General features: G+C 47.4%; 1 protein-coding gene across 1 annotated transcript in view; it reads left to right on the top strand.

Annotated features, from left to right (window-relative positions):
* The first annotated feature begins 1027 nt into the window (after nucleotides 1-1027).
* The window catches only part of RGS9 (regulator of G protein signaling 9), a 70931-nt gene continuing 45345 nt past the window's right edge, over nucleotides 1028-26613 (top strand). The window contains exons 1-4 of the mRNA XM_024198328.2: nucleotides 1028-1142; nucleotides 18315-18411; nucleotides 26136-26186; nucleotides 26347-26453. Coding sequence (XP_024054096.1) covers nucleotides 1080-1142; nucleotides 18315-18411; nucleotides 26136-26186; nucleotides 26347-26453 — 318 coding nt within the window. The 5' untranslated portion in view covers nucleotides 1028-1079. The remainder of the gene's footprint in view (nucleotides 1143-18314; nucleotides 18412-26135; nucleotides 26187-26346; nucleotides 26454-26613) is intronic.

The following is a 26613-nucleotide window of genomic DNA, read 5'->3' on the forward strand; positions in this document are numbered from 1 at the left end:
TATTGACCTCAATGAAACTACTCACGTGAGTAACGTTTCTCACATGCTTAAGTGTTCGCTAGGCTGCAGCCCTTAGAACCTAATTGTTGTCCCCTGTATGTGGCTGATTTAGGACCCTACCTTGCTTCTGAACTGACTGGGAGTTTGGCCACTGCCTTCAGTTGGAGCCAGATTGGGCCCTTTGACTGGGAACTCTTTAAGGGAACTCTTTGTCTTTTTTGTTTTCTGTGGAGTGGTGTTTATATAGAAGTACTACGTGAATAATAAGAAAAATGATCTAAATACAAAGTGGCATTTTGTTAGTAGTAGTAAAACATTTTATTAAACAAAGAAAATATTTTTAAATGTTTTCCAGTAAACAGTAAGAATGTTCACTTTTTCACAACTTACTACATTTAAACACCATCAGGAATGTTGATTTTAAAAATACTTTCCTATTACACTTCGGCAGAAATGTTGGCAAAGGCACTTTTTATTAAACAACTGAAAATGCTGATTAATTTTTTAGAAATGAAATGTTAACCCTGGGCAGAAATATTTATTTGTTTAGACTGTATTTTAAAGCAACTTCTTTATCACTATACAGCAGCAAAATATGTTGATTGAAAGACAGTTTTGATTAAATCTCTTTTACATGGTGTCAAGTTAAAAAAAATCCTTTAAAATATCATCAAACATTGAGGTGGCTAGTTGGCATTCCACAGCATGCAACAATGTATCGGGTTTGGAACGTTGAGACTCTGGAAAGACTTGATTGGCTGAAGACACGCCCTCTCCCCCCCACTCCTGAGCCTTTCTCCTCGCTGTGTGTGCAGGCCAGCTCCCCCTAGCGCTGAGAGGTGGGAAGCGCTGAGGCCGGCCGGCCATGCAAATCAGCTCCTCGGAGCTGCTTGTTGATTGGCTGTGGCGGAGCAGTGTTTGCTCAACCGCTGTCCTTAGTCTCTAGACTGGGGAGTGCTCCAGTCTCCAGCAGCAGCAGCAGCAGCTTGTCAGCTTCCCTGCAATTGAGTAGAAATCTGGCTTTTAATTGTTTTGTGGTTTTTAGTTTGCTTTCTTTGTGGCTGTTGCCTTGACTCACGATGACTGTGAAGCGGGTGGACCAAGGGCAGCATTACAGGCCAAGAATGGCATTCCTGAAAAAGGTAACACGGTCTTGAAAAAAATAATAGCAATCCTACCCGATAGCATGAACATCACTATCTATTGTAGACCTCTGTTTAGGACCCCTAAACACATCTGTAAAATATTTGCCGCCTGTATGGCTTAATCAAGGGGGCAGTAGGATGGGCACGGTGTTAAGAGGCATTTTGTTATTACGTATGATTTATGCTCGTTTGTTGAATTAAGCGTCTTCCAGGGCACTTGTGTGACTTACTGGTTATTAAGTGTTTCGAAATCCTTTTTAGTTCTCTTTTTCCTGCTCTGGTGTTACTGAAGGATTCGAGGCAAGCGTCCTCGTTTTCTGCAGGCTCCAGAGGAAGGCAACCTGTTACATGGCACTGTTTGCATCATGGGAGTCGTAGAGGCATTGTATTAAAACAGAGCGGGAAGGGGTGCTTAATATGGATATTAAAAACAGCCACAAAAAACATTCATTCCTCGAATCATGCAATTTTATACTATGCCTCCTATTGGAAAGGTTTTTTTATTTATTTTTTTCCCCTGAGGGCCACTCTAACTAGATCATTCACTGGGATAAAAATCATTATCCCATGAGTTCGATTCCCTAATTCTGCTTTGAGCCATAATCTGGTTTATTTTCCCTCCCAGGAGTCACTCTTTGCTACATATGTCAGATAGCCAATGTACATTTTCAAAGGGTACATGGTGCCAAAAGGTTTGTGGTCTGGCTGCTGTACAGCATTTTGGAAGGCGTGTGTATTTATAATGGTTAGACGTTTACAGAGCATGACGATGAGAAACGATGGTTTGGATGAAATGTATAATTTTGTAAAGTGTTTATATTTTTTTCAACATCCATTTAAAAGCATTTTAATATAACCAGTATTTGAAAAGATTTTAAACAGGATAGGTATTAATCCAGCTTTTCTCCCATGAGTAGTCTGTCTTTCTTGTCTATGGCTTATCCTGTTGAATGGACTTAGCTGAATTTCCAGTGACAAGTACAGCTGTCTGGTTCAGGTTTGTGATATAGGTAACTCTCCAAAACAATCAGGGGCAGCAAAAAAAAAAAAAAAAGTATATACATCAACTCTTTTGGCAGAGCATGTATGTAAACACCCCAACAGGAGGAAATGGTGGGAACACAAATTTAAAGGTGAGATGAGATGGAGTGTGAATTTATACAGTCTCAATGTGAGTCCTATAGCAACTAACACTTGCACTTTTCACGCTGAAGGAGGCACACACAATACTTCCTTTGGGGCTGTTTGTTTCTAGTGGCTTTGGCAGAGAAGCTCTGTCCTGTCAAGAAGAAAAAATAGTGGGCCAACTTCGGGGTTGATTTGTACTCTGTGAAATTCTACTGACGGTGATGGGAAGGTACAGAGAATTGGCCTATATTCGAAAACAAAACCAAATGCACAGCATTCAGTTACCCTCGCTGTAAAATGGGAGTGATGCTGCTTATCAACCTTTGCAAAGTGCATTGAGATTCTAAAACGGAAGGGTCTATATAGGTGCAGTGAATGCCAGTACACTCTGGATTATCTGGTTAGCAGGGGGGACCTGGATTTTGTTCAGATAATCTGGGAGTTTGGATAATCAAGAGGGCAGGAGCCATTCAGCAGCGGGGTGACTTCCCCTGCAGCGTGGTCCTCCTCCTTGCAGTCCTGGCCAGGGGTCTTTGCTCTGCCCTGCTCACTCAGTCTTGTGACAGCAGGGCTGCAGGCTGCTCACTGTGCTGCAGGAACCATTCAGCAGTAGGGTGGCCTCCTCCCTGGCCAGGGGCTCCTCCTCCTCACACTCCTGGCTGGGGGTCTCTGCTCTATAGCCAAGCCACTGCATTATCCGAATCGCTTCCTTGTCCCCCCAGCATAAGCTGCACAGGGGAGAAAGAAGGGATTTGAATAATGCAGAGGTTTGCATAACAGGGTTTTGGATGAATAGGAGTATACTGTATTATTATATTGGGCTATGTATGGCCATGCATCATTATCCACGAGGCTAGTCATGACTATAGTGCTATGCAACATAAGCACCGGCGGCAGAATCTGGCCCTTTATTATCACATGGGGGTCCGAATACGGAGTACACATTTTTAAACGAAGTAAGACCAACCTTTAGTGGTAGCTGTTTCAGTGTTTGGAAAGCGTGCTGTCAGTGGTTCCATCCTCCACACACAGAGCGGTGTCACTGGCGTCACTTGGAGGTGACGATGCTCCGCACCAGTCTGAATCAGACAACTATTGTACCAATATAGAGTTGACAGTGAAGTTTCCGTGAGGCTTCGTACAGAGGCTTATATGCCTAGCTTTACTAGTACACACTAATTTACAGCTATCCTGGCAAATGCTGCTAGCTCTTTTAAAACACAGCGATAAGTATCTGAGACATATTGAGCACAGCTTCTGGCAGTTCTGCTGGAGGGCGCTCCCATTCAGCTCACATGGGGCTGATCCAAAACCTATTGAAATCAATGGAAAGGCTCTCAGGGTACGTCAGGGGACTGCAAGAAAACCCTGCAGCAGTGAGGGTCAACTGACTTGGGCTTGCTCTACGGGGTTAAAAACAGCAGTGGAGACATTCCCGCTTAGTCTCTGAAACCTGGGGGAGGGCGGAGGGTCCCAGAGCCCGGGCTCCAGTCCCAGCAAGAACATCTACACTGCTATTTTTAGCCCTGTATTGTGAGCCCAAGTCAGTTGACCAGGGCTCTGTCACTCACTGTAGCCCTGGTGCAGAAAGGGCACTCTGCAGTCAGCATGAGCCTCTGCTGCCTGCACCGGGACTGGTATACAGTTTGGGGGGGGGCAGTGCCCCCCCAGTCTCTGCCCATGTGCTGAGCACCTTTAATCTCACTGACAGCGGGACTTGAGGATACTTGGTAAGTGTCTGCTCAACACCTTGCAGGATCAAGCCCATCGGAAGCTGAGATACCGCATAAAGTCTTCATTCATTGCTCAAGTCTGTGCAAGTGCCTTGCCATCAGCTGGCACCCACACCAATCACATATTCTCCACATATGTGTTTGGGCCAGCCGGGCGTCGGGGATTTTCGGTTGCTGTCACAATGCTGTTGGTCCTGGTAGCAGCGTGGGAGTTGCAATCCTAGCGCCTGTGACGGTGCCCGTGTGGGCCGCCCGTCAGCTTGTTACTGAAATGTACACAACGTGGGGCGTATGTGACAACGGATTATCTTCCCCCACGCATGAGCTTTGTAGCTTCTCCATGCAACTGATGCTCATCTGAAATGGCTTCACGCTGCGCAAGGTTGGTTGTGAATTAAATGACACCACTAAGCTAACTGTGTGCAAGGGAGCTGGGCTGTCATGCTCCAGGCATAGGGGTGTGTAGCAACATGCTGTAGCAATGCATCCAGAAAGCAAATGCGGGTCGCACGCTGCCGCTACTTGTGCTGTGAGTAACCACAACAGCTCTGCTAAAACTGAGGGCAAACAGCTTTCTACAGGAGTCACCAGCAGCACCAATTAAAGCAGCCAGTAAAGGGTTTGTGCCCTTTTTTTGGACTGAATGATTTTTGGGTTTAGTTGCTTTTATCCTCCTGCTTGGTTTTTTTAGGATAGAAATGTCCGGCGGGTCTAGTTCTAGGCCTGGAACATGAACAAATGTCCACTGGGCAATTGGCTTTGAGTGAAACTCACTTTCATTTCTGATCTAATTTATAATCCATCCCAGATCCCCAACAGGCAGCGCAGTAACCTGACCTCAGGGGTTGTTACCAAACGGTTTGGCTGATGATGTTGCCTGGTTAGAAGAGGAGAAGGGAAGTCGAGAGAGCAGTACCCCATTTCCTCCCCCCCCCATGTGGGGGGAGGGGAAGTCACCATGCCTAGGGTTTTGGGTGGTGTCTAAACTTGGGCACCCAGAATCAGACCTGCCCCAAAATTATAGAGTCTAGTCTGGAAAATGTGAGCCAGAATCTCTCTGTGCCTCAGTTCCCCACTCTGTGAAGTGGGGATAATATTTACCCACCTTTGTAAAGCGCTCGGAGCTCCTCAGGCGAAAGGTGCCCTGGAAGTGTAAAGCATGAAATAATCAAGCTTTGAGAGTTTCCTTTGCCGTATTAAAGGAGGCTGGCAGTGCCAGGCACCTGCTGTGGTGTTTACAGTAGGGTTTTAAGTGGTAGGCTAAAGAGACGCTGTTAAATCCCTTCCCTAAGTATTTACATTCTGATGCTCTCCACTCTGTGTAGTGTTCTCTTAGCCTTTTCTGTTTTGTGCCTCCTTACACGCTATGGTCATTCAGAAATTCAGGGCGACAGTGGGGCTAGAACTCAGCCCTTCCTGCTCCAAAAAGCACAGGCCTCTATTAGTTGAGGTTAAGATGAATCTCCATTAGCTGTTGGCACTATCAGGTCTATGACACACAGTCTAGCAGTTCTGATTCCATCCAGAAGAGAGCAGTGCTAGTTTGTCACGTTACTGGTCTAGAACCAGCTGAGAGGTTACCATCAGTGAAGAATAAAAGTGAGAAAAATGGAGGGTAGGTTAAAGAGGAGAGGAAAAGAGAAGAAATGGGAGGCTACAAAAGCCAGTGGAGGGATGTGGGTCTGAGAGAGGTGATATTGTAGACGAAAGGCATTGTCTGTAATGAGGAACTGCAGTCGATGGTTCGTGGAGAGAACCAAAATCCCCAAAGAGCTGGAAGTGAAGGGGGAGGGAAGGGGAAGAAGAGAAAAAAAGGGGCCTGATCTGGATCCACTTACTCTAGTGTCTGTCTCTTGGCGTTACTCCTGCTTTACCCCAGTGTCAGTGGGATCAGAATCAGGCCCAGAGGCAGGTGATGACAAGAGTTAGCATGTAAGAAGCTTAATGCGAAAGGAGCACAGGGGATTCCGAAGGACAACGAAGACCTTGGCGATTATCCTTGGGAAGGATTCTGTAGGTTCCTCTGCCTGTAAGCCAACACCTGGTAACAGGAGTTTCTAACACCGACTCATCCCAGCCTTCAGCAAGACACACGTGTGCCGGATGGCGTATGGCAGGCATTGCCCCTGGAGAAGGCAAGGCATGAGTTTGGCACCTGCTGGCTGTTTTAAAGCACAGTCTGGCGATGGGAAGTGCCTGTGACAGCTGCTGGGGTTCTTTTATTTACGCGTTTTTCTCTCATAAACCGTCTCAGAAGTGCTGTGGCAGGAAAGCCTGTTAGGCAGTGAAGCGAGCTTAAGAAATAAACCCTCCCAGTTACACATGCTTCAGGCCATACCCTCAGCGGGTGTAAATTGGCACCGTTCAGTGATTTACACCCGCCGAGGACCTGGCCTCAGGCTGGTGGTGGGATATGTACATTTCCCTTCGGTTCTGTGTTAGCTGCATCATGACTCATATGTAGATAGGGCTGAAGGATGGGGCCTGCCTGTGCCCTCTGCTTCCCTTTCAAGCTGGTCTCTCAAGCCCCTTCTAGCGTCTTCTGGAAGAATGGTTTAAGTAGAAACAGGCCTGACTCCTGGATCCCGAGCTCAGAACTGGAGGTTTCAATCCAGCTCCATCTTTGGTTTTAATTCCTTCAGATCAAACTCTCTCAACAGCCTTTTGCCCTCAAATCGTCCTTTCGGAGCCTCCCAGTCTCAGAGCTGTATTTGATCTGGGTTTGCCATTCTCAGACATTAAGTAGAATTCTTGCTGCAGGGCTTAGACATCAGTGGAGCTGCGCTTTAGGTCAGACTAGATCAGGGATTCTCAAATTGGGGGTTGGTCACCTCAGGGGGTTGTGAGGTTATTACCTGGGGGGTCGCGAGCTGTCAGCCTCCATCCCAAACTCCGCTTTGCATCCAACATTTATAATGGAGTTAAATATATAAAAATGTGTTTTTATTTATAAGGGGGGGTCACACTCAGAGGTTTGTTATGTGAAAGGGGTCACCAGTACAAAAGTTTGAGAACTTCTGGACTAGATGATCTGGGCTTAAACGCCATGAAATGTACAGGAGCAGGGCTTGACACCTCTTGGGGACAGGGGAGGAGACAGACTCTCAGATTGTTCCCTGGCAGGCGTTGCTCTGCCCTTCCTCCTGGAACTGACATAGAATTGGGTCCCAAACCATTGAGATCTCTTAAGAAACGCATAGACACATAGCACGTCTCCTGCAGGAGAGGGAGTGAGCGGGGAGTGGGGCTGATGGAGCAGCATAGAGGGGCTGACTTTTCATGCATAAGACAAAATAACAAATGACCAGTTGAGCATAAAAATCCCATTTCATGTCTAAGGGATCTATGTCCTATACTCTCCAATCCATCATCTAGGGCAGTGGTTCTCCATGTACCCCTGGGAGTATGCAGAGGTCTTCTGAGTGGTACGTCAACTCATCTAGATCAGTGTTTCTCAACCTGGCGAAGATGGGTTTGGAGGGAGTCACAAGTGCAAGGCCAGCAGTAGGGGGTAGCAAGCAGGGTAATTGCCCAGGGCCCCATGCCACAGAGGACCCCATGAAGCCAAGTAACATGCTTCAGCCCTGAGTGGTGGAGGCTCAGGTTTCAGACTCCTGAAAGGGGTATAGTAGTCTGGCAAGGTTGTGCACCCTGGCTCTAGGGGAGGCAGAATAGTGGATAGCATAAAGGACTGGAACTTGGAAGATCTGGATTCTATTCCTAGCTCACCTGCTGGGTGACTTTGAGCAAGTCACTTCCCTGCTCTGTGCCTCAGAAGAGGGGATGATATTATGGACCTCCATAATAAAGTGCTTTGAGTTCTGCTGATGAACAGGGCTAGGTATGAATGTTATTTTGACTTTTGCGTATATCTTTGTAAATTTCATGAGGCAGCAATGTTACAGTGGTGTGGGGTAACCTTGAGCAAAGAAGGGTTGTGTGGCAGAGGCTGTTAATTTCCAGGCTGGTTAGCATTTGGGGGTAGGATTTTTGTAGCAAAAGAGCAATAGTGTGCAGTGGGCGGGTGCGAGTGGACTGCAGGGAAACACACTTTCCATCTCCACTTTTTTTTTTAAATAACGTTTCAGTGGGTTAACAAGCTCTGTAATGTTTGTAAAAGCACTTTGGTACCCTGTCTCGAACTGTGATTATTAATTGCAGGCCTAGAAAAGAATAAAATTAGCAGGATGATGCTGGGATGAAGATGAAAGGGTGCATTACCGCCTCAAAAGTTGGAGCTGGGAGTGTGTTCTTTACAAATAGGAGCAGGGAAGGCTGGGTGAGGGAGCAGAGTTGGGCAAGCATTTCTGATGGAGTAGGTGGCAGATGTTTAATTAGAGCACTGCGAGTGGGTGCTGGCGTCATACAGAGTCTACTGGGAGCGTGTGTCTTAAGGAAAGACACGGGGGGCTTGGTGTGAGAACGTGGTTCAACCCTTTCATCTCTGAATGCATTGCCATCACAGGCAAAACACTCCGCAAACAGCATTTGAATCCTGGATTAAGGTATGGAATTTGGAAATGTCTGCTCTGAGGGGAATTGCTGTGTAATCCCAAAGCCTATCTCCACCTGGCTTTAAAGTCAATCCTGTTTGCATAAGCAAAGGTCAATTAGGCACAGTGCAGGGAGTACACACCTGGCAAACAGCACAGTAATCTAGTGGCAGGAGTCCATCCACTTTATGCCTTTAAAGAGGAAGGGATCTGTATTGTGGATATATCCCAAGAGTTCATTTTCCAGCATCAAAAATGTATAATTGATTGTGGTCTGTTCTTTCAGGCCGATGCATAGGCATAACTCCGAGTTTAGTAGTGTATTGAAGTGTATCTGAGAGGAGCAGGGAACTATTTTCTCAACTCATCTGTGCAATGAACGAGGGGCAACATTGAGTTGCTACTGGAGCAAATCTTTGGCCACCTGGAACTTCTGGCCTGGCACTGTGATGCTCACTGCAGTACAGCCACTTGAAATATCCTGGGGACAGCAGGGATGGTGGAACTCAGATCCTTCTGCTCCAGATACACAGGCCCTGAGCGAAACATCTCCATTAGCATTAGCAGCCTATGACATTAAGTGCTTGTCTATACAGAAAGTTATTCAGGGCATGTCTTCACTACCCGCCGATCCGGCGGGTAGCAATCGGTCTATCGGGGATCGACTTACCGCGTCTAGTGAAGACGCGGTAAAATCGATCCCTGATCGCTCTGCCGTCGACTCCGGAAATCCACCTCGGCAAGAGGCGGCAGCGGAGTCGGCGGCAGTGGTCGACTTTCCCGCGTCCTCACCGCCAGGTAAGCCGACCTAAAATATGCAACTTCAGCTACGGTATTCACGTAGCTGAAGTTGCGTATCTTAGGTCGGACCCCCGCTGTAGTGTAGACCCAGCCCAGAAATAGCTATTCCTGATTAACTCTTCCTAATTAACTCCACGTGGACACACTTATTCTGGAATAAGTGTGTCCACACACATGGAGTTAATTAGTTAATTCTGGAGTGCCTTATTCTGAATTAGCTTAATCCAGTTTCTATTGCCCTTTTCTCCCAGCACCCTCTGTATGACACCTCTCTACTAAGTTTCATTTATTAAATTACACTAGAACCTCTGAGTTACAAACACCTAGGGATTGGAGGTTGTTTGTAACTCTGAAATGCTCGTAACTTTGAGCAAAATGTGATGGTTGTTCTTTCAAAACTTTACAACTGAACATTGACTTAATACAGCTTTGAAACTTTGCTATGCAGAAGAAAAATGCTGCTTTTATATCATCTTAATTTAAATGAAACAAGCACAGAAATTGTTTCCTTACCTTAGTTGTCAAATCTTTTTTTTTTAACTTTCCCTTTATTTTTTTTAGTAGTTTACATTTAACACAGTACTGTGCTGTATTTGCTTTTTTTTGGGTCTCTGCTGTTGCCTGATTGCATACTTCTGGTTCCAATGGGGTGTGTGGTTGACCAATCAGTTTGTAAGGATATGTCTACACTACGGGATTAATCCGAATTTACAGAATTCGAATTTTGGAAACAGATTGTATAAAGTCGAATGTATGCGGCCACACTAAGCACATTAATTCGGCGGTGTGCGTCCATGTACCGGGGTTAGCATCGATTTCCAGAGCGTTGCACTGTGGGTAGTTATCCCATAGCTATCCCATAGTTCCCGCAGTCTCCCCCGCCCATTGGAATTCTGGGTTGAGATCCCAGTGCCTGATGGGGCAAAAAACATTGTCGCAGGTGGTTCTGGGTACAGCCTCACCCCTCCCTCCATGAAAGCAACGGCAGACAACCGTTTCGCGCCTTTTTTCCTGGGTGAACACAGCAGCCGCCATACCACGGCAAGAATGGAGCCCGCTCAGCCTAAGACAGCAGTCATGAACATTGTAAACACCTCGCACATTATCGTGCAGTTTATGCTGAGCCAGGACCAGAAAAACGAGGCAAGGAGGAGGCGGCGACGGCAGCGTGGCGACGAGAGTGATGAGGACATGGACATGGACATGGACACAGAATTCTCTCAAACCGCGGGTCCCGGCGCTTTGGAGATCATGTTGTTGATGGGGCAGGTTCTATCCGTGGAACGCCGATTCTGGGCCCGGGAAACAAGCACAGACTGGTGGGACCGCATAGCGTTGCAGGTGTGGGACGATTCCCAGTGGCTGCGAAACTTTCACATGCGTAAGGGCACTTTCATGGAACTTTGTGACTTGCTTTCCCCTGCCCTGAAGCACCAGAATACCAGGATGAGAGCAGCCCTCACAGTTGAGAAGCGAGTGGCGATAGCCCTGTGGAAGCTTGCAACGTCAGACAGCTACCGGTCAGTCAGGAATCAATTTGGAGTGGGCAAATCTACTGTGGGGGCTGCTGTCATGCAAGTAGCCAAAGCAATCATTGAGCTGCTGCTACGAAAGGTAGTGACTCTGGGAAATGTGCAGGCCATAGTGGATGGCTTTGCTGCAATGGGATTCCCTAACTGTGGTGGGACGATAGATGGAACCCATATCCCTATCTTGGCACCGGAGCACCAGGGTACCCAGTACATAAACCGCAAGGGTTACTTTTCAATGGTGCTGCAAGCACTGGTGGATCACAGGGGACGTTTCACCAACATCAACGTGGGCTGGCCGGGAAGGGTTCATGACGCTCGCGTCTTCAGGAACACTACTCTGTTTAAACGGCTGCAGCAAGGGACTTACTTCCCGGACCAGAAAATAACCGTTGGGGATGTTGAAATGCCTATAGTTATCCTTGGGGACCCAGCCTACCCCTTAATGCCATGGCTCATGAAGCCATACACAGGCAGCCTGGACAGGAGTCAGGAGCTGTTCAACTACAGGCTGAGCAAGTGCAGAATGGTGGTGGAATGTGCATTTGGCCGTTTAAAAGGTCGCTGGCGCACTTTACTGACTCGCTCAGACCTCAGCCAAACCAATATTCCCATTGTTATTGCTGCTTGCTGTGTGGTCCACAATCTCTGTGAGAGTAAGGGGGAGACCTTTATGGCGGGGTGGGAGGCTGAGGCAAATCGCCTGGCTGCTGATTACGCGCAGCCAGACACCAGGGCGATTAGAAGAGCACACCAGGAAGCGCGGCGCATCAGAGAAGCTTTGAAAACCAGTTTCATGACTGGCCAGGCTACCGTGTGAAAGTTCTGTTTGTGTCTCGATGAAAACCCGCCCCCTTTATTGACTCATTCTCTGTAGGCAACCCACCCTCCCCCTTCGATCACAGCTTGCTTTCAAAGGAAATAAAGTCACTATCGTTTAAAAATCATGTATTCTTTATTAATTGATTATAAAAAGAGGGAGAGAACTGACAAGGTAGCCCGTGTGGGGTTTGGGAGGAGGATCGGAGGGAAGGAAAAGGCCACTAAAAAAATGTTAAAATAATGACAGCCTTTTGCTTGGGCTGTCCACTGGGGTGGAGTGGGAGGGTGCACGGAGCCTCCCCACCCCGCGTTCTTACACGTCTGGGTGAGGAGGCTATGGAACATGGGAGGGAGAGGGGGGGTTATACAGGGGCTGTAGCACCAGTCTGTGATCCTGCTGCCGTTCCTGAAGCTCCACCAGACGCCGGAGCATGTCTGTTTGCTCACGCAGCAGCCCCAGCGTTGCATCCTGCCTCCTCTGATCTTCCTGCCGCCACCTCTCATCTCGAGCGTCTCTCCTCTCCTCACGTTGGTCCCTTCTGTCCTCACGTTGGTCCCTCCTGTCCTCACGTTCACTGGCATCTTTCCTATACTTTGAAACCGTGTCCTTCCACTCATTCAGATGAGCTCTTTCATTGCGGGTGGATTCCATGATTTCCGCGAACATCTCGTCTCGCGTCCTCTTTTTCCGACGCCTTATCTGAGATAGCCTTCGGGACGGAGGAGGGAGGCTTGAAAAATTTGCAGCTGCTGGAGGGAGGGGAAAAAAGGAGAGAATTTTTTAAAAAGATACATTTTACAGAACAATGCTTATATTCTTTCACGGTGAACAACATTATTCACATTACATAGCACATGTGATTTCTGTGCAAGGTCGCATTTTGCCTCTTAATATTGAGTGCCTGTGGCTTTGCTGCTAGAGATCACAGACACAGGTCCGGGCAACAGAATTCGGCTTGCATGCGGCCATGGTAAGCCATTGTTTTTCGGCTTCTGCGTCCTCCTTTCCCACATACCAAGCAAAGCCCGTTGAGTGCTGCGGTTTTCCTGTTAACCTTCAGCAGCAGAAAACAAACTAACCCCCGCCCATCCAATTCTCTGGGATGATCGCTTTATCCCTCCCCCCACCGTGTGGCTGGTATTAGGGAAGATCCCTGCTAGCCACACGTGAAAAGCTTAGTGCCAACCCCCCCACCCCGCGCTTGGCTTAGTACAGGGAAGGATTTCTTTTCAGCCACAGGCAAACAGCCCAGTAGGAAGGGCCACCTCTGTCCCCTTAATTAAATTTCCATATTTCAACCAGGTTACCATGAGCGATATCACTCTCCTGAGGATTACACAGCGAGATAAAGAACAGATGTTGCTTGAATGCCAGCAAACATCGGGACCATACGCTGCCAGGCTTTGTCATGCAATGATACTAGATTACTTGCTACTAGCATGGCGTGGTCAAGTGTCCTACCATGGAGGACGGAATAAGGCTGCACTGCCCAGAAACCTTCTGCAAAGGCTTTTGGAGTACCTCCAGGAGAGCTTCATGGAGATGTCCCTGGAGGATTCCCGCTCCATCCCCAGACACGTTAACAGACTTTTCCAGTAGCTGTACTGGCCGCGAATGCATCCCAAATCCTCAGGGCAAATTAATCATTAAAAAACGCTTGCTTTTAAACCATGTTTTATATTTTAAAAGGTAAACTCACCTAGGTCCCTTCCATGGGGTCATGGTCTTGGGTACTGGCTTGGGAGGCTTGGGAGGGTACTTCAGTCAGGCTGAGAAAAAGATCCTGGCTGTTGGAGAGAACGGAGTGCTGTGTGCTCTCCGCAAGCTCGTCTTCCTCCTCCTCCTCCTCCTCCTCTTCCCCGTCCGCAGAATCCTCAGGTGTGGCTGATGAGATTACCCTCGCCTCGGAATCCACGGTCAGAGGTGGGGTAGTGGTGGCGGCCCCCCTTAGAATTGCATGCAGCTCAGCGTAGAAGCGGCATGTCTGCGGCTCTGACCTGGAGCGACCGTTTGCCTCCTTTGTTTTCTGATAGGCTTGTCTGAGCTCCTTGACTTTCACACGGCACTGCTCTGAGTCCCTATTGTGGCCTATCTCCATCATGCCCTTGGAGATTTTTTCAAAAGTTTTGGCATTTCATCTTTTCGAAGGAAGTTCTGCTAGCACAGAATCCTCTCCCCATATAGCGATCAGATCCAGTACCTCTCGTACGGTCCATGCTGGTGCTCTTTTTCGATTATCGGCCTGCATGGTTACCTGTGCTGATGAGCTCTCTGTGGTCACCCGTGCTCTCCTGTGCTGGGCAAACAGGAAATGAAATTCAAATGTTCGCGGGGCTTTTCCTGTCTACCTGGCCAGTGCATCCGAGTTCAGATTGCTGTCCAGAGCGGTCACAATGGTGCATTGTGGGATAGCTCCCGCAGGCCAATACCATCAAATTGCGGCCACACTAACCCTAATTCGAAATGACAGTATCGATTTCGGCGCTACTCCGCTCGTCGGGGAGGAGTACAGAAATAGATTTTAAGAGCCCTTTATTTCGAAATAAATGGCTTCGTTGTGTGGACGGGTGCAGGGTCAATTCGATTTAACGCTGCTAAATTCGAATTAAACTCATAGTGTAGACCAGGCCTAACTCTGGTGTTTGTAACTCTGAGGTTCTACTGTAAACCCTTCTGAAAAACGGAAAGGGAATGGGTGTGGGGAGGGAAAACTGTTAAGGGATGAGATTGTAGTTTTATATTGACCATGGTAGGACAAGCAGTGTGGTGTAGTGGCGAGGGTACTGGGCGGGGAGTCTGTAGACTTAGGTTCCACTCCCAGTCAGCCACTGAGTTGCTGTGTGATCTTGGCCTCTCTGTGCCCTGTATCTCCTCCTACCCTTAAAGCCTGTCTTGACTATTTAGATCTTCAGGTCAGGAGCTGTCTCTTATTATGTGTTTGTTCAGTGACTACTTCAATGCAGCCCTGATCTTGGTGGAATCCTATAGGTGTTATTGTAATACAAACAATACAAGAGTTGAAGCAGGAGGTGAGCATTTGAAATACAACTGACAATCCTACAGGGACAAAAAATCCCATTTCTATACATTGCCTTCCAATAAGGCTATTTTTCTGCAAGGAAACAAACCTACATTTTGAAGCAGCATTAAACACCTCCGCCTCCATAAGGGGAACATGCTTCTCTATTTCCTGTGGCTATCTGCAGGGGGGTTTTATGCTATATTATTGTAGAAACACGCCCCTCTCAAGGAAACACAAATGCCAGATGGAAGAAAAGGAGCAATCAGAGGAGATCATGTTGGAGAAGACTTCTCGTGCCCACCAGAGCTATCTTGGAGGTTTCCTACACTGTGGTCCAGATAGCCTGGGAGACTCCTTCAAACTCATTTGTTTTCTGTGTCCCTTTTTGATTTCCCGGAATAGTTGGAACCCACTGATGAGTAAAAACGAAACAGCCCCAAACCTCAACCCCATAATGAAAGCTGTGGCCAATGTCATGAAACAAGAACTAACCTGCCTACGAAGGCAGTTGTGCCCTTAAGCATTTGAATAAGCTACGGCATCAACCACTTAGCCACAACAGTGAGCTATAAAACCTCACTGAGCCAAGGGATTTTACATAGTGACTGTATTGAAGATGGAGTGCAGAAATTGTGAGTTTAATCATTTGTATTTGGGGATGCCCCCAAGGACCAAAACTGAGTGCTGCAGCCAGATGTCAATGGGGCTGGGCTGATGACTCATGATATGCAGCAATGCAGGAGATTGCTCCAGAGACACTTGCTCATTTAGCATTTGGAGGCTGCTTTGACTTGCAGAAGCCTCTCTTTATCAGGATTTCCAAGCAAGGGGAAAAAGCAAAGCAGGTAACGAGTTGGAGGATTAAATAGCTGACACTCAAAATTCTGTTCACTGTACTACCTCCTCCTCCCACCCGCTTGCTTCCCACTTGCTGCCTCCTGCACTTAGACTGTAAGCTCTTTGGACAGGGACTGTTTGCTTTGTTCTTTGTCTGTAGAGTGCCTAGCATCTTGGGATCCTGACCCTGGACTGGGACTGGGATTCCTAGGTGTTATCATAAAACAAATAATAACTTCTTCCCCGAGTCCTGAGTTCAGGATTCTGCTTTTCCTCTTCACAGTTGATGGCCTCCCAAATACAGACCAGGGAGGCTTTCCCAGAGATGAAATTCACCTCTATGCAGAGGTCTTAGGAACCACTGATCCGCTCAAAATAGGACTGACGAGGGTCTTCAATTGTACTTATACTTTGTGCTGGCTGTTTGCGCTGTGCTAAATTTCACCTGCTGTGAATTGATCTCAGTGGCAGCCTTCACCCGTGGACCAAGGCCAAGATGTGGCTTCAATATATACAAAATGAAAACCATCCAGAGAGCACTCCTGGGCAAAATCATGTTACAAAATGTGACAAAGCTGCAGAAAAGAAAGCAGATGTCCTCATTGTATTTTAAACAGCCCTTCTTGCTCCTGCTGACAAGCTGGTGCTGATGGCAACTTCTAATCTCTAGGAATCCCTAATAAGCAGCCGGCTCCCTTAGGAGAAGAGGAAAAGACCTGCTGAGTTTTGATCAGCAAAGTGCGCAGTTTGCAGCCGAATCAGCAGGCACCACCCGATGTAGCTCCCTAGCTTGTCTCGCTTGTTTCTTTTGATATATGTTATTTCTTAAAGGACCAGAGGGTGCTCAGCAGGGGTAGGAAAGCTACAAGTCTCCGGAGCTATTTGCTCATTAGGAAAAGAGAACATCCTGCACCAGAAGACTGAGTGGGTTTTGTGAACCAACTATTGGCTCTTGACTAGTAAAGGCCCAGCAGGGAGGTGCTGAGAGCCCTGTGCAGCCACTCCAGACACGAGAGGTCAAAATGGAACATGGGCTCAAAGGACCAGGTCTTGAAAGGCACAGCTCCCACTGAAGCTGCTGGGACTCGCAGGGGTCAGAACTGTGGTGTTCGCAGCTCTGTAACTTACCTGTCATGGTCTTGTTTTCTGTGCATTGCACCTTTAGATTTCTGCACACCTGCTATCTTCGGTACTTCTACACCCCCATTGCTACACTGTCAGAGGGCCTCACCATCTTCAGTGTATTTTTCTTCACAACACCTCTGGGAGGTAGAGTGGTGCTGTTATCCCCATTTGCAGGGGGGGAACAGAAGCACAGAGGGGCTAAATGACTCGCCCAAGGCCACACAGGAAGTCTGGGACAGAACAAGGAATTGAATCCAGGTCTCCCAAGTCACAGGCTAATGCCCTAAGCACGGGACCATCTTTCCTCTCCTCAGAGCAACTGTTCTGTCTTCCTCCACCTTCAGAGCAAAGTCTGGTAGCTAACAGGAAATCAAATCTTGAAAGGGATAAAACGTTATTTTGTATTCTTTAAAAAAGGGCGGAGAGGACGATTTCAAAGGTATTTGGATGGCTGAAAATGCAGATAGGCACCTGGGAGCTTATCTGCATCTTTAGGTGCCTCACTTACCTTTAAAAATCATGCCGGAGGGCCCAGAACCTTAAGGGTGTTTAGTCACATAACTCCCATTGTTTTCAGCTCCCATTGAAATCAGTGGGAGGTAGTGCTTAAATACTCTTGAGGATCTGGGCCTAAGTGTTAGTGCAGGAGTGAGCTATTCTCTTTATGAGCTCCAGAATAGCAGCAGGATGGGCCCGTTTCTCCCCTCACTTATAGGCATTTTACACTGTTGTTACTCCACTTGCTTCAGTGGGGTTGTTGGTGATCTCACCGTTGTGAGAGGAGAGTGGTGTTCAGTGGCCCACAAGAAGGGAGGAAGAACCCCAAAGCTGCCTCTTTGCTCAGAGCTGTGCCTTATTTCTGTAGTCAAGAAAAGGAGGACGCCTTAGCCATCTTCCTAACCTGCTGGATGCTGAGTGCTGCCTGAGAGGTGCTGGCCACCCTGAGCTCTCTTTGACGTCAGGCTCCAACTGACCTGCACTTTTTGCACAGCCCGTTAGCCGTGGAACGTACTTTTGCTGCTGTTGTATTTTAAAAATCCACCCCAGCTATTCTCTGCAGGCCCTGAAACAGACAGTCTTGGGTTTGGCTTTCACCCAGTCTGTGTGGACACCTTTGCTAATTCACCCCGTGAGTGATGCACTTTCAAGTTAGTCTTTAAGCAAAAGGAGATAGGTATGCAATGGAGCTAGCTGCCTGGTTATTATTCACCCCCACTGGTATTGCAACAGTTCTCTTGATGCCCCAGCAAATTGCTAGCAGAACAAAAAGGAACCAATGTTTGTAGTTTGTCCTTGGTCAATATCTCTCCTGAAAAAGCCAAGCTGAATTCTCTCTTAGCCGAATTCGTGTGGAACAGCCACATCCAGTGGCCAGGTAAGCTAATCACAGGCGTGTGCCTCTCCTATGGGGTAGCCTAGCAGGGAATGGTTGCAAGATGGCACTTTGAGGCGGGATTCCCCACTGGGGCTAGCGTGCCTGTACAAGTAGCATATTCACATAAGCAGCTTCTATGAAAGAGGGAGGGGATGGGGTGTGTGTGAGCCCAGCCCCTTAATTCTCTCTCTTTGTGCTAGTCTGGATTAGTTGCCTTTACAAAATGGACCAGGTCAGGCTGTGCTGTTGTTTTGCCCTCCTCTTCGTTCTCACAAAACTGCTTATACCCATCATGCTTTGCAGATCGAAGCCCTCCTCATGGAGATGCAGAATCCAGACACTGGCATCAAAATGCACACTCAGAGGGTGATGATCACAAATATCCCACATGCGATGACAGGTAAGATGCCAATGGCACTACCCTGCTATTTTTCTGAGCCTCTGGAGAAGAGCCTGTTTCTTCATACAAATGGTAATAAACCAAAAACTGGCTTCTCTTACTATTATTCTATTTACAAGCATTTATATGGCTCCCATCACCGTGTATCAGTGGCGTAGCTAGGCTAGGAAAATTGGGTGGGCCCCACTTTTGGGTGGGCAGGCAATGACGGGGGGACACCTCCACTTACGGGGATTATGGTTTTGTGGGGCCTGGGCCAGGACAAGTGGGGGTCCCTCCCACCCCTTCTGACTGCAGTCCCTGTGCGCCCCTGCCATGGAAATGGGGTTGGGGCGCAGGGGCTTGCCCCGCTCTGCCCGCCCACCTGGCGCTCCCGCAGGTGAGCGGGTCCGGGCGGTAGGGCTTTCCCCGTTCCGCCCGCCCAGCACTCCCGCCAGGGAGCAGGATCTGGGCGCAGGGAGCGGGGTCCGGGCACTGGGGCGTGCCCCACTCCACCCACCAGCCCGGCGCTCCCACCGGGGAGATGGTCTGGGTGCAATTCGGGTGGGCCTGGATGGTAAGTGGGTGGGCCATGGCCCACCCAGGCCCACCCGTGGCTATGCTCCTGTCGTGTATGCTGGTGGTTTCAGGCAAAAAAGGGAAAAAAATGGGCTTGTACCCTTCACCCTCCCCCCCTTTATTTTATCACTCTGGGATGCATACAGAAGACTTGAGAGAGTTTTGTTAATAATAAAAAATCTGCATGTTGTTTACACCGGAAAGACAGGTTTTGTCCACCCAGGAGACTCTATGGATGATTGGAGAACTAGTGAAATGATGCCATCAAATGAGAGAGGCGACTACAGGCTGGTCAGTTGAGAGGGGAAGGAGCTTTTAGACAGGCTCTTTAAAATTCTTGGTTAGCTTTTGTTTACACAACTATTCATCATCCAGCATGAGGCCACTGTTTGTTAGGGATAAAAATCAAGACCCTTTCTCCATTTACCATCACTGGGGAGGAATATTGTTCCTTTGTTACAGGCTGGATCTGTCGGTGTAAAGAGTGCTGAGAATTCTGTCAAACAAGTGCAGCGCAAATGAGCATTTAATATACAATTAACCCCCTGAGAGGGGATTAACTCTGAGTAGGCTGGGCAGAAACTCCTTAGCCATGCTGGTTTAAAAGTGTATTACTAATACATTCTAACGAATGTTCTAAACCTCTAGGATAGACAAGGCAGTGTGTGCCAGATAGGAGCCTAAAATGGGCCATGTGCCTGTACAAATACGTTATTTCTGCATGCACATCAGACATTTTGCCCACTTACGAGAAGTGTCTGCAAATATAGGCCTGTTGTTTCATGCACCCATCTTTGGGAATCTGGGCTGAAATCCTGGCTCCACTGAGTCAATGGCAAAACTCCCATTGACTTAAATGGGCACAGGAGTTCACCCCAGCCCTTAAAGCAGCAGAGAGGAAGGTCATTCCTAGTTAAGAACAAATGACTGCTTATATGGCCTTGACAAGTCACACTGTGTCAGAACTGAAGAGCTGCTCCCTTCTCCACCCTTGTTACGTACCTACTTCGGAGAGATCTTCAATAGCTATGGCGTAAGGTCATGTGCTCTCCACCTGTCGCGTCCCCTTGTGTCAGGGTATAATGCTGCAAGGGGTCCTTGTCCCTGGCATCTCTTGCAGGCCGTCTGTCTCCTGCAGCTCTCTGGTCAAGTCACTAAGTTCAGTCCCCTTCCAGGGTAACAAGAAGGTCCAACTGAAAGTTCACAAGACATCCCAATACAAAAGAGCCTCCATCCCATCCTTTGGGGTCAGTCATCAGCCTCACCCCGAGCTCAGTATTGCTTCCAGTGGGCTTGCATGATCCTTCTTGAGGGACTGGTGGGGGAACCCAGGCCCACTCCCTACTCTGGGATCTGGCCCAGGAACCCTGTATTGAGCAGGCAGGTCGGCTTCTTCAGACTTGCTGCTGTTTCCCTGGGCCACTTCCTTCCTCTGACCTCCCCCATGTTGCTTTCCTACAGCTTGTGCCTAACGCAGCCTCTCATTGGTTCCCAGGCCTCTGGATTCTCCCCAGGTCCGCCTAGCTCCTCCTTTCTCTGTTGGAAGAACCATCCTTCCACCTCTCAGCTTCCACTGAAGTGCTTTTACTGACCCTACCTCAGGGCTCCCTTCTGACAGGAGCCTGACCTGCTCTCTGGGGGTTTCTCTCCACAGGAGAATCCTGTCCCCTCTGCAGTCTCCTCCCTACTGAGTTCCCTCCAGTTCCTTGTGAAGCCCAGGTACCTAATGATCCTTACCTACTTCCACCCCCCAGTGGGCAGGAGGCCATCAGTCAGTCATAGGTGCACTCACTGGCTCTTAACTCCACATCTAACAGGCGATGAGAATGTGCCCCATCACATCTGGATATACATTTCCAGAAAGAATTAAAATGGGCAGAGCGATACAAGACTGTAATATGGAGTTTTAGAAATGAATAGCAACCAATTAATCTCCCCTTTGAGCATTTTCTGGTAATAATCATTTTTCTTGAATTCACTGGAGAGGAGCAAAATATTCAACCCACTTCGGTGCCTCTAAATTACAGCTTTTCCTCATTTGAATAGGTTGAAGAAGAAACAGACAGGTAGCTGTGCTTTGATGTGCCAAGTTTGTCATTACCGTCAGCTACGAACACGCTGGAAATACACTATCAACACCTTTACTTCCCTCTCCTAGAAACCATCAGAAGAATATTACACTATAAATACTCACTGCTTTGCACACCTTGTACCAAATTCTGCTCTCGCTTTGCCTTTTCTGCAGTCCTTGGGAACCCAGGACTGCAGAAAGTCCTGCAGTTCTTCTCGGCCAAATCCTTCTCTCCAGTGATGCCCTGGGGCTGCACAGGGATAACTGAGAGGAGGATTTGGCACTGAAGATCTGTAGGGGAATATTGCTTTCTCCATTTTCTGGATGGGGAAACTGAGGTAGATAGGTTAAGTAACTTGCTCAAGGGCACAATGGGAATTGGTGTCAGGGCAGGGAATAGCTGGCAGAACTTGGGAGGTCCTGGCCATCAATCTTATTCTCAGACGTGTCTTCTATCCTTCTACACACTATGGGGCAGACCCTCTGTTTGCTTAAACAGGTGTAGCACAAAGTCAGTGAAGAGATATATAGCATATATATAGCCCTACATCTTCCAATAGCACTATTACTAGAGTGTGTGGTGTAAATGGGCACAACTCCACTGCAGGCAATGCAGAGAACTTGGCTCTTCATGTTCAGGAAACTACGTAGATGCATGCCAAATCCCTAAAAAGTTCCAGAATTTCTTTGCAAAAGGCAGATAGTCACCCATGTTTAATTTGTGTCTTTTAGGGAGAGCACTTACAAACAGAGCTCTCTAGGTAGGAGTGACAGAATAATCTTTTAATTTGATCTATTTAAGGAAGCAGTCAGTGGGATAAAAGCTCCAGGCTCCTCGTACAAGGCTAAGTAATCAGTATAATGTCAGGAAAGGTCAACATTTCAATCCGCAGCTGTAGGTGACATTTGAAGAGAGAGGCTAGTAATTGATCAGGGACCGCATGCGATTTAGCCTGGCCTTGTTTAAATGGCGAGAGCTTCAGAGTTTTGTTTGCTCCTCAGAAGATAATGAAAGGGCTAGTGGAGGCTGACGCTGACTTTATGTATGGCTGACGGATACAGGCCATATCACCTTGAGAGGCCTTTGAAAGCTGAAGTACATTTCAGTACATGGAACTTGGCTTCCCTCTGATATGTCTTATTGACCACTCTTGACAGAGAAGCTAGGTTCTAACACCCATTGAACTCAATGACAGAATTTATTTCAAAGGGAATTTTGAAAGAGAAAGCACTTGGTACTATTTGCAAAAGCAGGTAACCAGTGAAACGACTCAAGGGGCTAGCAAAGATCAGTTATTTAACAGAGGTGGCCTTCTAAAGCAGCAACAGCAGAACTGTGCTCTGTGCATTTGGGTTTATCTTTTAAGACAGGCTGTTGCCGAGTGACAGTTGTCTTTCTTTCATCATTGAACCCTTTTTATCCCAGACACTCTTTCTAGGGCTGCAGGCCTACTCCTGCCCCCCAGTGACATCGTTTGGCCACACCTTTGCCAATTCCATGAGAGCAGGTGACAGGAAAGCACATGCATTGCATACGCTAGGGAATTCCCATGGGAGAAATGCACCCCTGTGTGGAAAATGCGCACAAGACCTATGCATCGCTTACCTCCCATGTAAGCCAGATCACTGGGGTTTAAATGATTCCCAGACCTCATGTGGCCCCTCTGTGCAGGGGTGAGGGTTTAAAACCAAAATACCTAACACAGCCACCCTGACCCATCACATGCCCCTACAACCACCTCATCACCAACTTCCTTAATAGGAAAACCATGGTTTCCAAAGAACAGCTCTTTTGGGCACATTTTCTTCTAGGGAGGAGGGATTCTTCTTGGAAGATCCCTCCCCCCCATTTCTTTCCTTAACACCCCGCACCTTTGAGGTCCCTGTTACAGCCACCAGCCTTCTGGCCCAGGATGACTGAGCTGGGTCCCCTTCAAAGTCCATCACTACCACTCCCTGCCCATCATGATAAGAGAGAAGTGGTGCTGATATTGTCATCTGATGCTATGAGAGGGTAGTTCCGTTTCCATGACCCATTCCAGACTTGGTTTTGCATAGGACTGGCCATTTAGTGTCAGTTCAGATGGCGTTTTTTGTGATGGAGATGTCTGGACAGAGGCCCACAAAACTCATGTCACATAGCCAGCAGATGGTAACAATTCTTAGATTTGAACCTATGCCGACCTAAAAATGAGGGGCTCTGTATTAGTCCTGGTTGATATTTTTTGATCAAAATATATTGTTGACAAAAATAGCTTTTTGACCAAAGTGAAAAATATAAATTTTAATTTTGGCTGAAATTTTTCATTTTTTTTAAAATTTTGTCTAAAAAATGGAAACTGAAAATATTTTGATAACCAAAACCTTACAGTTTTTAACATTTTCATTTTTTGGTTCAGTTTTCAGGAAAAACTTCTGGCTTCTGGTTTTTAAAACCCAAACATTTAAATAAAAAAACAGTTATTTTTGTTAACAAAAATGGTTTTAAAAAACTGAAAACATTTTTAGTTTTTTAAAACCATTTTCAGTGAAAATGTTGTTTTTGAAAATCAAAAATTCTCATGGAAAATTTTGCAAAAACAGATTTTTGTTCCCCAGAACTTCCTGTAGAAAAACATTTTTTAACCAGCTCTACTCTTCCCCATTACCAATTCCCCAAGCCTTCTACCTCCCTGCCTACTGAATGTATTTCTATTCAAACGATAAATCCCCTTTCAACTTGGATTCATGGATGCTTTTTATATCACTGAGTTATACATTTCCAGCCTTTGAAACCTGAATTGTTTCTTTATGTTTCAATTTAATTTGCGACTAAGGATTCTAATTGAGTTGTGTGATTCCGGATGAGCATTCCCTTCCTTTTCATGCTGGCAATACAATGTTCCCTATGAGTTCACCTTTACAAAGAACACATCCACTTCACATTTCCAATTATGTTGGGTTTTGATGTGGAGTCTCACTAGCTACGCTGAAAATTGTTGGTCTTTATAAAAGATTTTGTTTGGTTATGGCAGAAAGATAGTCATTAAAAACCAGCAGAAATATGAATTTTAAAATGGAGGCTTTTGGAGATCTCTAAAGGCACAATAGCAGCAGCTAGAAGATGTTTAAAAATACCCTGTGCCGAGACTGGCTGGGTGCCTCACGTAAGGGGCAATTACTATTATTTGTTATTTGTGTTGCCATAGCGCCTAGCAGCTCTAGTCCTGGACAGGCCCCCAAAAGAGACAGCCCCAGCCCCAGAGAGCTTACAATCTAAGTAGTGATAATACTTTGCCCTTCCATTGTGCTTCTATCTCAGGATCTCAAAGTACTTCGCAGCCGTTAGGCTGAAATTCATCCCCTCTGTCAAGTCCCACTTCAGCCCAAACATGGCCTGTGCACGTCAAAGCTGTCTAGGAGCAAGGCCTCCCCAAACAGCAAGCCCCTTGCTAGTCTAGCAGTGAATTGAAACTCAACTGAAAATGACCCCCCAGGCAATTCAACTCCACAACAAAAAATAAACAGTTCATTGCACGCTTCAGCTGAAGGTGCAGTCGGATTGCTAGGCCCTGACCCAGGCCTGGGAGCTTTGGGTTAGAACCAGAGAGCTCCTCTTCTGCCCCAAATTCAACCAACACCCACCCCGTGAAGAAGCAGGCAAGCCTTCTTATCTCGCCTGATGGATCCTGATTGGCTGCTGCTTCTGTCTCTCCCGTCTAGCCACTGGGGAGGGGATCAAGTCTTGTTGGTTCTGCTGGTACTAGAGCCTGTATGGCATCTCTAGGCAGTGCTTGGAGGACTAAACTCACTGCCCCTCTTTCCCAAGTGACGTTCTTCCGTTGGGTGGGTGTGTCAGGCTAGAGGAGGCCTGGTACACCCTGTCATAATGCACCATTTAGGGTTTAAGTGGGACTTTACTGTGCTTGCCTTTTGTTGGCCTTCTGCACTGAGGTGAATTTCACCGCTCCATGAATGAAGGAAACAGGTGTGTATTATTATCGGTCATGTACACATGGAGCAATTACGCCACAGGGAGATTAGGGGCCTCATGTTCCTCTCTGCATACATGAGCAGACAAGGCTAGACCTACAGAAGGATGTGGGTATTTTGCTTCTGTGGCATGCACTCCCTTGGGTGAAATTCACCCTATTCAGAGAACCAGCACAAGAGGCCTATGGATCGCTGAAGTCCCACTAAATCTCTACTTTGAGGGCTTAATAGTGCGTAGGCCTGGCATCATCTCTCTTCAGAGGGGTGACTCTTACCCCACTTGCAGCAGGGGTGGCAGAAGGTTCCTAACAGTGGGGGGGGGGCCCACCGGTACCTGAACTGTGGCCCCAGCCCCTGCCCCGCCCCTTCCCCCGAGACCCGGTTCCCGCACAGCCTCTTCTCCCTAAGACCCCACCCCCTTTTCCCACATCATTTGTCCTTAGGGACAATTAAAAGTGGGGGCCATGGCCCTCTGGCCCCCCCTATTCCGGTGCCCCTGACTTGCAGCAGCAGCCCCTCTTTGGTGGCTTCATGGGTTTCCATCTCTGTGGGGGCTGTAGGAGCTACAGTCATTGGGCTCCTCTGCACTAGTCTCCCCCGCTGCCCCAAGCATGGTAAATTTACTTTCCAGTGGCGCTGTGCTCACATCATTTCAGAGTGTGGTCTGCTCTCCAGTTAGCTGTGAAGTCCTTCCAAGTTAGTTGAGTGACACAGGAAATGCTGAGAAGACCAATGGGTGAAATCTGTTTGACAAGGGGAAAACATCAGATCAAGTACGATCATCAAGGGACAGTGTGATAACTGAGAAGGGCCTGCTGTAGTCTGCAGGATCCCATTTTACTGCCTGTGTTTGACTGTACATTTACCACCCGACCAAGAGCTGGACTGGCAATTAGCCAGAAGCCTGTGGGTCACACCTGCTTTGAATAAATGGGAATGCAGTGCAGTTGCCTTAATTTTTAATATGTGCCAGTTGCCTGGGTTAAGATAGGGCTTGGCATGCTAGGACCTATAGTCTTCACAGCCTCCATCTCCATACTGGAGATGATGACTGTAGTGCAGGACTCTGTGGGCTGCACACCACTTCTGATTTATAGTGTCTGGTATTTTCTTTGCCTTGCAGGTAGTGATATACTGCAGTGGATTATCCAGCATCTGAAAATCGTTGAGGAAGGTAGGAGCGTAACCATCTAATGCTTTTATAGCTTTGAATCGTGAAACTATAATTCGTTGTTAGATGCAACCTACATTCTTCTCTCCTGGGTAGTGGGTTGCTTCTGAAATTTGCTGCAGTCTCTTTGTATCATCAATATATCTGACTTCTCTTTTTTTAGAGGCACTAAACTTGGGGAATCTAATTGTCAAGTATGGATACATCTACCCTCTGCAGGAGCCGAAAAACCTCACCCTCAAAACAGATAGCAGCCTCTACAGATTTCAGGCAAGTCATATCTTAGACAGAGAACGCTGGCTGGACATAATGTACCCTGCATCTTGGCTTAGAAACGGAGGCTTCTGTGCTTCGGTATAATTAAATGATTTTTCCTTGTAGCTTCGAAACGCCAGTGGTTCCTTCTGAATGTATTTTCCCTGGCAGCTTG

This window comes from Terrapene carolina, unplaced genomic scaffold, assembly GCF_002925995.2.
Source record: "Terrapene carolina triunguis isolate 2854851 unplaced genomic scaffold, T_m_triunguis-2.0 Scaffold192, whole genome shotgun sequence".
NCBI lineage: Eukaryota > Metazoa > Chordata > Testudines > Emydidae > Terrapene > Terrapene triunguis.